Source organism: Oncorhynchus mykiss, chromosome 7, assembly GCF_057628025.1.
Source record: "Oncorhynchus mykiss isolate SJ-2025 chromosome 7, ASM5762802v1, whole genome shotgun sequence".
NCBI lineage: Eukaryota > Metazoa > Chordata > Actinopteri > Salmoniformes > Salmonidae > Oncorhynchus > Oncorhynchus mykiss.
Genome location: NC_143028.1, coordinates 1,567,250 through 1,583,469, shown reverse-complemented (window position 1 = coordinate 1,583,469; position 16,220 = coordinate 1,567,250). Strand labels below are relative to the sequence as shown.

The window sequence follows — 16,220 nt, the reverse complement described above, 5'->3', positions numbered from 1 at the left end:
GGGTCTGTCTATACCTGATGAGGACCCTCTCTAACCAGGACAGCTACATTATTCAGGGTCTGTACCCTGATGAGGACCCTCTCTAACCAGGACAGCTACATTATTCAGGGTCTGTACCCTGATGAGGACCCTCTCTAACCAGGACAGCTACATTATTCAGGGTCTGTACCCTAATGAGGACCCTCTCTAACCAGGACAGCTACATGATGCAGGGTCTGTCTATACCTGATGAGGACCCTCTCTAACCAGGACAGCTACATTATTCAGGGTCTGAACCCTAATGTGGACCCTCTCTAACCAGGACAGCTACATGATGCAGGGTCTGTCTATACCTGATGAGGACCCTCTCTAACCAGGACAGATACATTATTCAGGGTCTGTACCCTGATGAGGACCCTCTCTAACCAGGACAGCTACATTATTCAGGGTCTGTACCCTGATGAGGACCCTCTCTAACCAGGACAGCTACATTATTCAGGGTCTGTACCCTGATGAGGACCCTCTCTAACCAGGACAGCTACATTATTCAGGGTCTATACCTGATGAGGACCCTCTCTAACCAGGACAGCTACATTATTCAGGGTCTGTCTATACCTGATGAGGACCCTCTCTAACCAGGACAGCTACATTATTCAGGGTCTGTACCCTAATGAGGACCCTCTCTAACCAGGACAGCTACATGATGCAGGGTCTGTCTATACCTGATGAGGACCCTCTCTAACCAGGACAGCTACATTATTCAGGGTCTGTACCCTGATGAGGACCCTCTCTAACCAGGACAGCTACATTATTCAGGGTCTGTACCCTGATGAGGACCCTCTCTAACCAGGACAGCTACATTATTCACGGTCTGTACCCTGATGAGGACCCTCTCTAACCAGGACAGCTACATTATTCAGGGTCTGTCTGTACCCTAATGAGGACCCCCTCTAACCAGGACAGCTACATTATTCAGGGTCTGTACCCTGATGTGGACCCTCTCTAACCAGGACAGCTACATTATTCAGGGTCTGTACCCTGATGAGGACCCTCTCTAACCAGGACAGCTACATGATGCAGGGTCTGTCTATACCTGATGTGGACCCTCTCTAACCAGGACAGCTACATTATTCACGGTCTGTACCCTGATGAGGACCCTCTCTAACCAGGACAGCTACATTATTCAGGGTCTGTACCCCGATGAGGACCCTCTCTAACCAGGACAGCTACATTATTCAGGGTCTGTACCCTAATGTGGACCCTCTCTAACCAGGACAGCTACATGATGCAGGGTCTGTCTATACCTGATGAGGACCCTCTCTAACCAGGACAGCTACATTATTCAGGGTCTGTACCCTAATGAGGACCCTCTCTAACCAGGACAGCTACATGATGCAGGGTCTGTCTATACCTGATGAGGACCCTCTCTAACCAGGACAGCTACATTATTCAGGGTCTGTACCCTAATGAGGACCCTCTCTAACCAGGACAGCTACATGATGCAGGGTCTGTACCCTGATGAGGACCCTCTCTAACCAGGACAGCTACATTATTCAGGGTCTGTCTATACCTGATGTGGACCCTCTCTAACCAGGACAGCTACATTATTCAGGGTCTGTCTATACCTGATGTGGACCCTCTCTAACCAGGACAGCTACATTATTCAGGGTCTGTACCCCAATGAGGACCCTCTCTAACCAGGACAGCTACATTATTCAGGGTCTGTCTATACCTGATGAGGACCCTCTCTAACCAGGACAGCTACATTATTCAGGGTCTGTACCCTGATGAGGACCCTCTCTAACCAGGACAGCTACATGATGCAGGGTCTGTACCCTAATGAGGACCCTCTCTAACCAGGACAGCTACATTATTCAGGGTCTGTACCCTGATGAGGACCCTCTCTAACCAGGACAGCTACATTATTCAGGGTCTGTACCCTAATGAGGACCCTCTCTAACCAGGACAGCTACATTATTCAGGGTCTGTACCCTGATGAGGACCCTCTCTAACCAGGACAGCTACATTATTCAGGGTCTGTACCCTGATGAGGACCCTCTCTAACCAGGACAGCTACATTATTCAGGGTCTGTACCCCAATGAGGACCCTCTCTAACCAGGACAGCTACATTATTCAGGGTCTGTACCCCAATGAGGACCCCCTCTAACCAGGACAGCTACATTATTCAGGGTCTGTCTATACCTGATGAGGACCCTCTCTAACCAGGACAGCTACATTATTCAGGGTCTGTACCCTGATGAGGACCCTCTCTAACCAGGACAGCTACATTATTCAGGGTCTGTCTGTACCCTAATGAGGACCCTCTCTAACCAGGACAGCTACATTATTCAGGGTCTGTACCCTGATGAGGACCCTCTCTAACCAGGACAGCTACATTATTCAGGGTCTGTACCCTGATGAGGACCCTCTCTAACCAGGACAGCTACATTATTCAGGGTCTGTACCCTGATGAGGACCCTCTCTAACCAGGACAGCTACATTATTCAGGGTCTGTCTGTACCCTAATGAGGACCCTCTCTAACCAGGACAGCTACATTATTCAGGGTCTGTACCCTGATGAGGACCCTCTCTAACCAGGACAGCTACATTATTCAGGGTCTGTACCCTGATGAGGACCCTCTCTAACCAGGACAGCTACATTATTCAGGGTCTGTACCCTGATGAGGACCCTCTCTAACCAGGACAGCTACATTATTCAGGGTCTGTACCCTGATGAGGACCCTCCCTAACCAGGACAGCTACATTATTCAGGGTCTGTACCCCGATGAGGACCCTCTCTAACCAGGACAGCTACATTATTCAGGGTCTGTACCCCAATGAGGACCCCCTCTAACCAGGACAGCTACATTATTCAGGGTCTGTACCCTGATGAGGACCCTCTCTAACCAGGACAGCTACATTATTCAGGGTCTGTACCCTGATGAGGACCCTCTCTAACCAGGACAGCTACATTATTCAGGGTCTGTACCCTGATGAGGAACCTCTCTAACCAGGACAGCTACATTATTCAGGGTCTGTACCCCAATGAGGACCCCCTCTAACCAGGACAGCTACATTATTCAGGGTCTGTACCCTAATGAGGAACCTCTCTAAGCAGGACAGCTACATTATTCAGGGTCTCTATCATTCTTTCTTCCTCTCCTCACAGATTATTTACTTTTCTTGATGAGACTCATTTCCTCCAGAGTGTTGCATCCATAATGACAACAGAGAAACAGAGGGTTGGATTTAGAGTTAGAATATTTTAGTGATGTTGTGTGTTCTGTTGTTGGGTTGGATTTAGAGTTATGATATTTTAGTGATGTTGTGTGTTCTGTTGTTGGGTTGGATTTAGAGTTATGCTGTTTAGTGATGTTGTGTGTTCTGTTGTTGGTTTGGATTTAGAGTTATGATGTTTTAGTGATGTTGTGTGTTCTGTTGTTGGGTTGGATTTAGAGTTATGATGTTTAGTGATGTTGTGTGTTCTGTTGTTGGGTTGGATTTAGAGTTATGATGTTTAGTGATGTTGTGTGTTCTGATGTTGGGTTGGATTTAGAGTTATGATGTTTTAGTGATGTTGTGTGTTCTGTTGTTGGGTTGGATTTAGAGTTATGATGTTTAGTGATGTTGTGTGTTCTGTTGTTGGGTTGGATTTAGAGTTATGATATTTTAGTGATGTTGTGTGTTCTGTTGTTGGGTTGGATTTAGAGTTATGATGTTTTAGTGATGTTGTGTGTTCTGTTGTTGGGTTGGATTTAGAGTTATGATGTTTAGTGATGTTGTGTGTTCTGTTGTTGGGTTGGATTTAGAGTTATGATGTTTAGTGATGTTGTGTGTTCTGTTGTTGGGTTGGATTTAGAGTTATGCTATTTTAGTGATGTTGTTTGTTCTGTTGTTGGGTTGGATTTAGAGTTATGATGTTTAGTGATGTTGTGTGTTCTGTTGTTGGGTTGGATTTAGAGTTATGATGTTTTAGTGATGTTGTGTGTTCTGTTGTTGGGTTGGATTTAGAGTTATGATGTTTTAGTGATGTTGTTGTTGGGTTGGATTTAGAGTTATGATGTTTTAGTGATGTTGTTGTTGGGTTGGATTTAGAGTTACGATATTTTAGTGATGTTGTGTGTTCTGTTGTTGGGTTGGATTTAGAGTTATGATATTTTAGTGATGTTGTGTGTTCTGTTGTTGGGTTGGATTTAGAGTTATGATGTTTTAGTGATGTTGTGTGTTCTGTTGTTGGGTTGGATTTAGAGTTATGATGTTTTAGTGATGTTGTGTGTTCTGTTGTTGGGTTGGATTTAGAGTTATGATGTTTTAGTGATGTTGTGTGTTCTGTTGTTGGGTTGGATTTAGAGTTATGATGTTTAGTGATGTTGTGTGTTCTGTTGTTGGGTTGGATTTAGAGTTATGATGTTTTAGTGATGTTGTGTGTTCTGTTGTTGGGTTGGATTTAGAGTTATGATGTTTTAGTGATGTTGTGTGTTCTGTTGTTGGGTTGGATTTAGAGTTATGGAAGGACTGACTGGATTGATTGTTAAAGGGTTTCCAGGACAGTGGTGGGATGCCTGGGACGTTTCTCTCTCTATCCCACCACCTGTTCCTTACACTAAGTCATCCACTTCCTGTCAGGTTTGTCTCCTTTAAGACATTTTAGTCATCCACTTCCAGTCAGTCTCCTTTAAAGGGGCAATCTGCAGTTGCTACATCCATTCTTGGAATCATAAATGAATGATATGTACCCATTGATTCTTGAAGAATATAACTTAGAAATGCCTCATGAGCTCAGCTCAATAGTCGTACCCCATCAGAACCCATAATATAAGCTTATTTTACACCTCAAAACATGGTTAAAACTATCATTTTGATATCATGGATGGTCAGTCCTTGCATCCATAGCTCTCTCTCTATGAATTTGAGAGTGGTAACATTTCAACAGCGCCGTCCCTCAGCTTGTTACGGAAACTTCAGATTGCCCCTTTGTGACATCAGAAATAGACAAGGAGGCATAAAACAAGGAGCCCACACATTTCCTGAAGACCAAAAGGCCTTCTCTCACCAACCCACCAAAGAGCATTTTGAAATACTCCATGGTCTGGCCTAACCTCAATATTATTTGAAACGTACCATGTTATTATTGAAGGGGGAAAAATAATTACTATTATCTTTATTTAGGTCCTTTCATTTTCCCGGACCACAGATTTATGGGCGCAGCATTCCAGTGTTTGGGCGTTCAGGCACCCCGCCCTTCTAATAGCCCCAGGAGAGGGGAATGTGATGGGCCTGGGACTGGGACCTCTCTGTCTGGTCAATGGGATCTCAGCTCCAGTACCACACGTTCCAACTAACCCCCTAGGATGTTAATGGGCTGACACTAAGAGAGGGGGGAGTCTATCCTATTCCTTAGGGAACCACTCTCTGCTGCTGTTGTTGTTTATGAGCTTCTAGGGAACTCTCTGGTCTATGGGATCTCTGTTATTGTACAACTAACCCCCTAGAAAGTAAATGAAATTAGTTACCTCTAAGGGGGAAGTGTATCCTATGTTTAGGTGAACTTCTTCTACTGTCTCTGTTGTTGTTGTTGAGTTTTTCAGTTTATTATATGAATGTGCATATTGTGTTGTCAGACTTAGTTAGAGAATAGACTGATTATTCCTTAGAGAATAGACTGATTATTACTTAGAGTATAGACTGATTATTACTTAGAATATAGACTGATTATTACTTAGAAAATATACTGATTTTTACTTAGAGTCTGTGGACTGATTTCCTATGTTGACAGTCTGCTCTGATGGGATTCAACATGACACCTCCTCTTTTTCTCCACAGGCACTGCACAGGCAGCCCTTACCTCCAAGGAAGGCCCCATCCCCATCTCCCATGCGGGACCCATCCCCTCTCCCCACTCCCACGCCTGGCCCCAGGGGCCACAACTCGGATGGGACTCGAGGCAAGGACAACGGCAGCATGAGTGGCGGGTCCAGAAAGCTGCGGTCGCGGACCCGGATCTCCCTGGAGGCTCTGGCCATCCTGCAGAGCTTCATCGGTGACGTGGGCCTCTACCCTGACCAGGAGGCTATCCACACCCTGTCGGCCCAGCTGGACCTTCCTAAGCACACCCTGGTCAAGTTCTTCCAGAACCAGCGCTACCACATCAAGCACCACAACAGCACCACCCAGATGAGCAGTGCAGGGGCGGGGGAGGAGGGGGACGGCGAGGGGGAGGAGAGGGACGGCGAGGGGGTGGAAGGGACTGAGTACCGCGACGGGGAGCTGCTCTCTGAGTCGGAGGGATCAGATGTCGCCGAGTCCAGCGAGGACGGGCGGGGTGGTTCCGAGGAGACTGACAGAACGGAGGGAAGAGGAGGAGGAGAAAGAGGAGTAGGAGGAATGGAGGGAGAGGAGGAGAAGGACAATGGCAAAGCCTCAGGCCCCCGGCCCACCTCCTTACCCCCCTATACGTGCCCAAAGAGTCCCAATGACTCTGGAGAGCACCATAGATAACCCCCTCGGGCCATGGAGGAGGGAACGACAGACAGACAAGCCCAGGACAGAGGGATGGAGGGATGACGAGACAGATAGAACAGAGGGGAGAACATATGGACGGATGAGAAAAGGATGAGGAAAGGATGAGGAAAGAACGTGTCTGGTACTGAAGACCATGAGGATGGTTTTAAGTAGAGGAGAGTCCTACCACACACACCACAGTGGATGTGGGTACAGGTCAGGACCTATGGAGGTAGACAGGCAGGGATGGTGAAAAGACAACAGAGTACCTCAGAATGAGAGAAGAGATGCACTCTGGGTAATGGAGTCATAGACAATGACAGGCTGCTGTAAGAACATGATTCATTGTTTAGAAAATGAAAATGTTTTCATTTATTAAATGGGCATATCCACAAGGATGATTAAAACCAAGGCCCCAGTTATGAGTTTCATCACAGAGTCTGTCGTCGTATTCTTAGAGCAGCGCCCTGAGATACTGTACAGTACGTGAACAGTTTGTTCTGATTGGTTATCCTATGAACGTTCCCATAATGTCTGGGAAATCCTTGCATTGGCTGTGTGTAATGCATTCACTCTCCCTTACCGTCAACAAATCGTTCCCATTTCACCAACCTAGCAGCACTTAAATCAAAACCATATTTAATGTTCTTGTAATAATCTAAGTTTATTGTCCTCATTATGGCTGTTATTCATATTTTCTATTTGATATCGGTGAAGATGTGTTGCTTTCTGTGTGTGAGATATATTCACAAAGTGTCTCATAGTAGGAGTGCTGATCTCGGATCAGTTTATCCTTTTACATTATAATGAATAAGATTACATGGACAGGGGGGACCTGATCCTAGATCAGCACTCTGAGACGTTTTATGAATACGGGCCATCGTAAAGTTGTTACTGAACTGAGTGTACATCTCCAGATGTCCTGTATGTTGATCAGTGATCTGCTTACCGTTTCCAAAACAAACAGTGACCAATAAATGAACTTCTGAAAACAATTGTTGCCAGGTGAAACCTGATGTTGAATCTCCTTTTTTAAACTGGCTACAATCAGCATCTGAATGGTTAATGAGTAAGTGTGGGTGAGGGCTAGATTCATGATATTACCCTCTTTGAGGTGAAATTACATTCTCACATATTAGATGGAAATTAGTTGCAATCTGAACATAATAAATATAATATTGACTTATCTGTGTTGGTAATTTAAGTTGGCCTTGTTTCCAGTTATTTGCCTTATCTGTGTTGGTCATTTAAGTTGGCCTTGTTTCCAGTTATTTGACTTATCTGTGTTGGTAATTTAAGTTGGCCTTGTTTCCAGTTATTTGACTTATCTGTGTTGGTAATTTAAGTTGGCCTTGTTTCCAGTTATTTGCCTTATCTGTGTTGGTAATTTAAGTTGGCCTTGTTTCCAGTTATTTGACTGAAATTGTCTTGTTTTATAACTAAGTAGGCTACAAACTGTTCTATTTCAGCAGTTTGTTAAGGTTACCCAAACACAGCAAATGTTGAATATTTGTCTGGTCTTCTTTGTACATGAAAAGGCCAAAATTCTTATACAAAGAACTTGGAAATCAATCAATCTGCCATCATTAACGCAATGGAAAAATCTAATGATTTATTATTGAAATAGCATGGGCAACTGATAAAAACAAAGCCAAGTGGCAAACCATAGGGATGAGGGTGTGGTCAGGGATGAGGGTGTGAGCAGTGGTGGAAAAAGTACCTAACTGTCATACTTGAGTAAAAGTAAAGATACCTTAATAGAAAATGACAAAAGTAAAAGTAAAAGTCACCCAGTAAAATACTACTGGAGTAAAAGTCTAAAAGTATTTGGTGTAAAATACAGGGCCTTGCGAAAGTATTCGGCCCCCTTGAACTTTGCGACCTTTTGCCACATTTCAGGCTTCAAACATAAAGATATAAAACTGTATTTTTTTGTGAAGAATCAACAACAAGTGGGACACAATCATGAAGTGGAACGACATTTATTGGATATTTCAAACTTTTTTAACAAATCAAAAATTGGGCGTGCAAAATTATTCAGCCCCTTTACTTTCAGTGCAGCAAACTCTCTCCAGAAGTTCAGTGAGGATCTCTGAATGATCCAATGTTGACCTAAATGACTAATGATGATAAATACAATCCACCTGTGTGTAATCAAGTCTACGTATAAATGCACCTGCACTGTGATAGTCTCAGAGGTCCGTTAAAAGCGCAGAGAGCATCATGAAGAACAAGGAACACACCAGGCAGGTCCGAGATACTGTTGTGAAGAAGTTTAAAGCCGGATTTGGATACAAAAAGATTTCCCAAGCTTTAAACATCCCAAGGAGCACTGTGCCAGCGATAATATTGAAATGGAAGGAGTATCAGACCACTGCAAATCTACCAAGACCTGGCCGTCCCTCTAAACTTTCAGCTCATACAAGGAGAAGATTGATCAGAGATGCAGCCAAGAGGCCCATGATCACTCTGGATGAACTGCAGAGATCTACAGCTGAGGTGGGAGACTTTGTCCATAGGGCAACAATCAGTTGTATATTGCACAAATCTGGCCTTTATGGAAGAGTGGCAAGAAGAAAGACATTTCTTAAAGATATCCATAAAAAGTGTCGGTTAAAGTTTGCCACAAGCCACCTGGGAGACACACCAAACGTGGAAGAAGGTGCTCTGGTCAGATGAAACCAAAATGGAACTTTTTGGCAACAATGCAAAACGTTATGTTTGGCGTAAAAGCAACACACCATCCCCACTGTCAAACATGGTGGTGGCAGCATCATGGTTTGGGCCTGCTTTTCTTCAGCAGGGACAGGGAAGATGGTTAAAATTGATGGGAAGATGGATGGAGCCAAATACAGGACCATTCTGGAAGAAAACCTGATGGAGTCTGCAAAAGACCTGAGACTGGGACGGAGATTTGTCTTCCAACAAGACAATGATCCAAAACATAAAGCAAAATCTACAATGGAATGGTTCAAAAATAAACATATCCAGGTGTTAGAATGGCCAAGTCAAAGTCCAGACCTGAATCCAATCGAGAATCTGTGGAAAGAACTGAAAACTGCTGTTCACAAATGCTCTCCATCCAACCTCACTGAGCTCGAGCTGTTTTGCAAGGAGGAATGGGAAAAAATTTCAGTCTCTCGATGTGCAAAACTGATAGAGACATACCCCAAGCGACTTACAGCTGTAATCGAAGCAAAAGGTGGCGCTACAAAGTATTAACTTAAGGGGGCTGAATCATTTTGCACGCCCAATTTTTCAGTTTTTGATTTGTTAAAAAAGTTTGAAATATCTAATAAATGTCGTTCCACTTCATGATTGTGTCCCACTTGTTGTTGATTCTTCACAAAAAAATACAGTTTTATATCTTTATGTTTGAAGCCTGAAATGTGGCAAAAGGTCGCAAAGTTCAAGGGGGCCGAATACTTTCGCAAGGCACTGTATACTTAAGTATCAAAGTAAAAGTATAAATAATTTTTAATTCCTTATATTAAGCAAACCAGATGGCAATTTACGGCAAGCCACGGGCACACTCCAACATTTAGACATATTTTACAAACGAAGCAAGTGAGTCTGCCAGGTCAGAGGCAGTAGAGATGACCAGGGAAGTTCTCTGTTTAGTGAGTCCGCCAGATCAGAGGCAGTAGAGATGACCAGGGAAGTTCTCTGTTTTGTGAGTCTACCAGATCAGAGGCAGTAGAGATGACCAGGGATGTTCTCTGTTTAGTGAGTCCGCCAGATCAGAGGCAGTAGAGATGACCAGGGAAGTTCTCTGTTTAGTGAGTCTGCCAGATCGGAGGCAGTAGAGATGACCAGGAATGTTCTCTGTTTTGTGAGTCTGCCAGATCAGTGGCAGTAGAGATGACCAGGGATGTTCTCTGTTTTGTGAGTCTGCCAGATCAGAGGCAGTAGAGATGACCAAGGATGTTCTCTGTTTAGTGAGTCCGCCAGATCAGTGGCAGTAGAGATGACCAGGGATGTTCTCTGTTTAGTGAGTCCTCCAGATCAGAGGCAATAGAGATGACCAGGGATGTTCTCTGTTTTGTGAGTCTGCCAGATCAGAGGCAGTAGAGATGACCAGGGATGTTCTCTGTTTAGTGAGTCTACCAGATCAGAGGCAGTAGAGATGACCAGGGATGTTCTCTGTTTAGTGAGTCTGCCAGATCAGAGGCAGTAGAGATGACCAGAGATGTTCTCTGTTTAGTGAGTCTACCAGATCAGAGGCAGTAGAGATGACCAGGGATGTTCTCTGTTTAGTGAGTCCGCCAGATCAGAGGCAGTAGAGATGACCAGGGATGTTCTCTGTTTAGTGAGTCCTCCAGATCAGAGGCAGTAGAGATGACCAGGGATGTTCTCTGTTTAGTGAGTCCTCCAGATAAGAGGCAGTAGAGATGACCAGGGATGTTCTCTGTTTAGTGAGTCCTCCAGATAAGAGGCAGTAGAGATGACCAGGGATGTTCTCTGTTTAGTGAGTCCTCCAGATAAGAGGCAGTAGAGATGACCAGGGATGTTCTCTGTTTAGTGAGTCTGCCAGATAAGAGGCAGTAGGGATGACCAGGGATGTTCGGTTGATAAGTGCATGAATTTGACTATTTTCCTGTTTTCCTGCTAATTCAAAATGTATCGAGTACTTTTGGGTGTCAAAGAAAATGTATGGTGTAAAAAGTACAATATTTTCTTAAGGAATATAGTGAAATGTAAAAGTAGTAAAAAATATAAATAGTAAAGTACAGGTACCCCAAAAAACTACTTACGTAGTACTTTAAAGTATTTTTACTTCAGTACTTTACACCACTGGGTGTGAGCATGCAGGTCTGGTCAGAGGAGATGTAGTCATTGTTTGTGTTTGTCTGTAAGTTGTTGTTGGTATGTATTAGTTTGTATCTGGAGGGGAAAAAGAGACATGTCAGTGGTGTTAGACAGACAGAACCTCACCCAGAGAGCTGTACATGTCAGTGTGGTTAGACAGACATAATCTTACCCAGAGAGCTGTACATGTCAGTGGTGTTAGACAGACAGAACCTTACCCAGAGAGCTGTGCATGTCAGTGGTGTTAGACAGACAGAACCTCACCCAGAGAGCTGTACATGTCAGTGGTGTTAGACAGACAGAACCTCACCCAGAAAGCTGTACATGTCAGTGTGGTTAGACAGACATAATCTTACCCAGAGAGCTGTACATGTCAGTGGTGTTAGACAGACAGAACCTTACCCAGAGAGCTGTGCATGTCAGTGGTGTTAGACAGACAGAACCTCACCCAGAGAGCTGTACATGTCAGTGGTGTTAGACAGACAGAACCTCACCCAGAGAGCTGTACATGTCAGTGTGGTTAGACAGACATAATCTTACCTAGAGAGCTGTACATGTCAGTGGTGTTAGACAGACAGAACCTTACCCAGAGAGCTGTGCATGTCAGTGGTGTTAGACAGACAGAACCTCACCCAGAGAGCTGTACATGTCAGTGGTGTCAGACAGACAGAACCTTAGACTAGATCATAGAAGTAGAACAGAATGCCATGCTAGTTCTGGGACAGCTGACGTTGGACCAAAGATGTTGATGCTTCTTGTTCCATCTGTGGTTCTACACACAACGTATTTCCATTTGCTAGGTAAAGAGTAGGCACACTGTCTCTGTAAATATAATCCTATTTACAGCAGAACATGTTTTGTCTTTGTAAAACAAACACACACATCCATTGTGTTGTTGATGAATATATTGAATATATTTAAGCAGGCCATGTTCGTGCAATGTCCACATGTAGCCTGCATCTGTAGGGATGCTAGTTCTGGAATTTGTCCCCGGGAAAGATCTAGCAGTGGACATAAGGAGAGACCAGACAAAACTAGCCAATTGTAGAATATTGTATTAACAGCTGAGCTGACTGAAGACCTGGGCATTCAACTTGCAGTTGTTGATATTGTTTCCACGGTAACATGTCTTTACACGTGACAAAACTTGCAAGCTACTTTTGTAGCAAGGTGTTGAATAAGAGAATAAGAGTCTCATGAAATGCATTTCAGACACTGGTACTTCTTGCTACAGTATCTTGGCATAACTGTGATTTGACAGAGAAATATCAGCTAGCTAGAAAGGCTACCCAGCTGTAGCTATCCCCAAGCTACGCTAGCTAGCTATTTCAATTGGATTAACAACCAGGTAAACTAAGGCCATTTGTTTGATCCAATTTATTAGCAATCCCCATTAGCTGTTGTCAAGGCAGCAGCTTCTGTTCCTGGTGTCCAAACACATTAAGGCATTTACATCAAATCAAATCAAATTTAATTGGTCACATACACATGGTTAGCAGATGGTAATGCGAGTGTAGCGAAATGCTTGTGCTTCTAGTTCCGACAGCGCAGTAATATCTAACAAGTAATCAAAAAATTCCCCAACAACTACCTAATACACACAAATCTAAAGGGGTGAATGAGAATATGTACATTTAAATATATGTTTGAGCGATGGCCGAGCGGCATAGGCAAGGTGCAATAGATAGTATCAAATACAGTATATACATATGATATGAGTAATGTAAGATATGTAAACATTATTAAAGTGGCATTATTAAAGTGACTAGTGGTCAATTTATTGAAGTGGCCAGTGATTGGGTCTCTATGTAGGCAGCAGCCTCTCTGAGTTAGTGTTGGCTGTTTAACAGTCTGGTGGCCTTAAGATAGAAGCTGTTTTTCCGTCTCTCGGTCCCAGCTTTGATGCACCTGTACTGACCTATCTTGGTCAGGTTGCAGTTGTAAATGAGAACTTGTTCTCAACCTACCTACCTGGTTAAACAAAGGTGAAATAAAATAAATAAAATAATAAATACAAATTGTGCTAGTAGTTTAAACAGGCAGCGCAGTACATTCAGCATGTCAAAAGTACTTACAAAAACAAGTAGTGATGAAGTCAATCTCTCCTCCAGTTTGAGCCATGAGAGATTGACATGCATATCATTCAAGTTAGCTCCCCGTGTACTTTTAAGGGCCAGCCGTGCTGCCAATTGTAATTTTCCTAAGTCCCTCTTTGTGGCACTTGAGCACACGACTGAACAGTAGACCAGATGTGACAAAACTAGTACCTGTAGGACCTGCCTTGTTGATAGTGTTGTTATGAAGGTAGAAACTATGGCCTGTAGGACCTGCCTTGTTGATAGTGTTGTTATGAAGGTAGAAACTAGGGCCTGTAGGACCTGCCTTGTTGATAGTGTTGTTATGAAGGTAGAAACTAGGGCCTGTAGGACCTGCCTTGTTGATAGTGCTGTTATGAAGGTAGAAACTAGGGCCTGTAGGACCTGCCTTGTTGATAGTGCTGTTAAGAAGGTAGAAACTATGGCCTGTAGGACCTGCCTTGTTGATAGTGATGTTAAGAAGGTAGAAACTAGGGCCTGTAGGACCTGCCTTGTTGATAGTGTTGTTATGAAGGTAGAAACTAGGGCCTGTAGGACCTGCCTTGTTGATAGTGCTGTTAAGAAGGTCGAAACTATGGCCTGTAGGACCTGCCTTGTTGATAGTGATGTTAAGAAGGTAGAAACTAGGGCCTGTAGGACCTGCCTTGTTGATAGTGTTGTTAAGAAGGTAGAAACTAGGGCCTGTAGGACCTGCCTTGTTGATAGTGCTGTTAAGAAGGTAGAAACTATGGCCTGTAGGACCTGCCTTGTTGATAGTGTTGTTATGAAGGTAGAAACTATGGCCTGTAGGACCTGCCTTGTTGATAGTGTTGTTTTGAAGGTAGAAACTAGGGCCTGTAGGACCTGCCTTGTTGATAGTGTTGTTAAGAAGGTAGAAACTATGGCCTGTAGGACCTGCCTTGTTGATAGTGTTGTTAAGAAGGTAGAAACTATGGCCTGTAGGACCTGCCTTGTTGATAGTGTTGTTATGAAGGTAGAAACTATGGCCTGTAGGACCTGCCTTGTTGATAGTGTTGTTAAGAAGGTAGAAACTATGGCCTGTAGGACCTGCCTTGTTGATAGTGTTGTTAAGAAGGTAGAAACTATGACCTGTAGGACCTGCCTTGTTGATAGTGTTGTTATGAAGGTAGAAACTAGGGCCTGTAGGACCTGCCTTGTTGATAGTGTTGTTAAGAAGGTAGAAACTAGGGCCTGTAGGACCTGCCTTGTTGATAGTGTTGTTATGAAGGTAGAAACTAGGGCCTGTAGGACCTGCCTTGTTGATAGTGTTGTTAAGAAGGTAGAAACTAGGGCCTGTAGGACCTGCCTTGTTGATAGTGTTGTTATGAAGGTAGAAACTAGGGCCTGTAGGACCTGCCTTGTTGATAGTGTTGTTAAGAAGGTAGAAACTAGGGCCTGTAGGACCTGCCTTGTTGATAGTGTTGTTATGAAGGTAGAAACTAGGGCCTGTAGGACCTGCCTTGTTGATAGTGTTGTTAAGAAGGTAGAAACTAGGGCCTGTAGGACCTGCCTTGTTGATAGTGTTGTTATGAAGGTAGAAACTAGGGCCTGTAGGACCTGCCTTGTTGATAGTGCTGTTAAGAAGGTAGAAACTAGGGCCTGTAGGACCTGCCTTGTTGATAGTGTTGTTAAGAAGGTAGAAACTATGGCCTGTAGGACCTGCCTTGTTTACAATCCAGGGATACTCCTAGCAGTTTAGTCACCTCAACCTGCTCAATTTCCACATTATTCATTACAAGATATAATTGAGGTTTAGGGACTAGTGAATGATTTGTCCCAAATACAATGCTTTTAGTTTTAGAAACAGGCAGGACTAACTTATTCCTTTCCATTCTGAATCTAACTGCAGCTCTTTGTTACGTGTTGTAGTCATTTAGGTTGCCGTAGTAGCTGACGTGTAGTGTTGAGTCATCCGCATACATAGACACACTGGCTTTACACAAATCTAATTGTATTCGTCACATGCTTTGTCAACAACAGATGTGGACAAGCAGTGAAATGCTTATGGGCCCTTCCCAACAATTCATAGAGAAATAGAGATGTAACAGAAAAGTAAAACACAAAATAATACAAGTAATAATAGATACATAATGAGTAATGATAACCTGACTAAATACAAGGAGTACCAGTACCAAGTCAATGATAACCTGACTATATACAAGCAGTATCAGTACCAAGTCAATGATAACCTGACAATATACAAGGAGTATCAGTACCAAGTCAATGATAACCTGACAATATACAAGGAGTATCAGTACCAAGTCAATGATAACCTGACAATATACAAGGAGTATCAGTACCAAGTCAATGATAACCTGACAATATACAAGGAGTATCAGTACCAAGTCAATGATAACCTGACTAAATACAAGGAGTATCAGTACCAAGTCAATGATAACCTGACAATATACAAGGAGTATCAGTACCAAGTCAATGATAACCTGACTATATACAAGCAGTATCAGTACTGAGTCAATGATAACTTGACTATATACAAGGAGTATCAGTACTGAGTCAATGATAACTTGACAATATACAAGGAGTATCAGTACTGAGTCAATGATAACATGTGGACTACAGGAAAAGGAGGACCGAGCACGCCCCCATTCTCATCGACGGGGCTGCAGTGGAGCAGGTTGAGAGCTTCAAGTTCCTTGGCGTCCACATCACCAACAAACTAACATGGTCCAAGCACACCAAGACAGTCGTGAAGAGGGCATGACAAAACCTATTCCCCCTCAGGAGACTGAAAAGATTTGGCATGGGTCCTCAGATCCTCAAAAGGTTTTACAGCTGCACCATCGAGATTGCATCACTGCCTTGTATGGCAACTG

The 16,220-nt window shown here is 43.6% G+C and overlaps 1 protein-coding gene across 1 annotated transcript in view; it reads left to right on the top strand.

Moving 5' to 3' along the window:
* The window catches only part of LOC110514354 (DNA-binding protein SATB2), a 53,910-nt gene extending 46,434 nt beyond the window's left edge, over positions 1-7,476 (top strand). The window contains exon 12 of the mRNA XM_090242274.1: positions 5,804-7,476. Within this exon, the coding sequence (XP_090098400.1) occupies positions 5,804-6,478 (675 nt within the window). The 3' untranslated portion in view covers positions 6,479-7,476. The remainder of the gene's footprint in view (positions 1-5,803) is intronic.
* Positions 7,477-16,220: the final 8,744 nt, after the last annotated feature.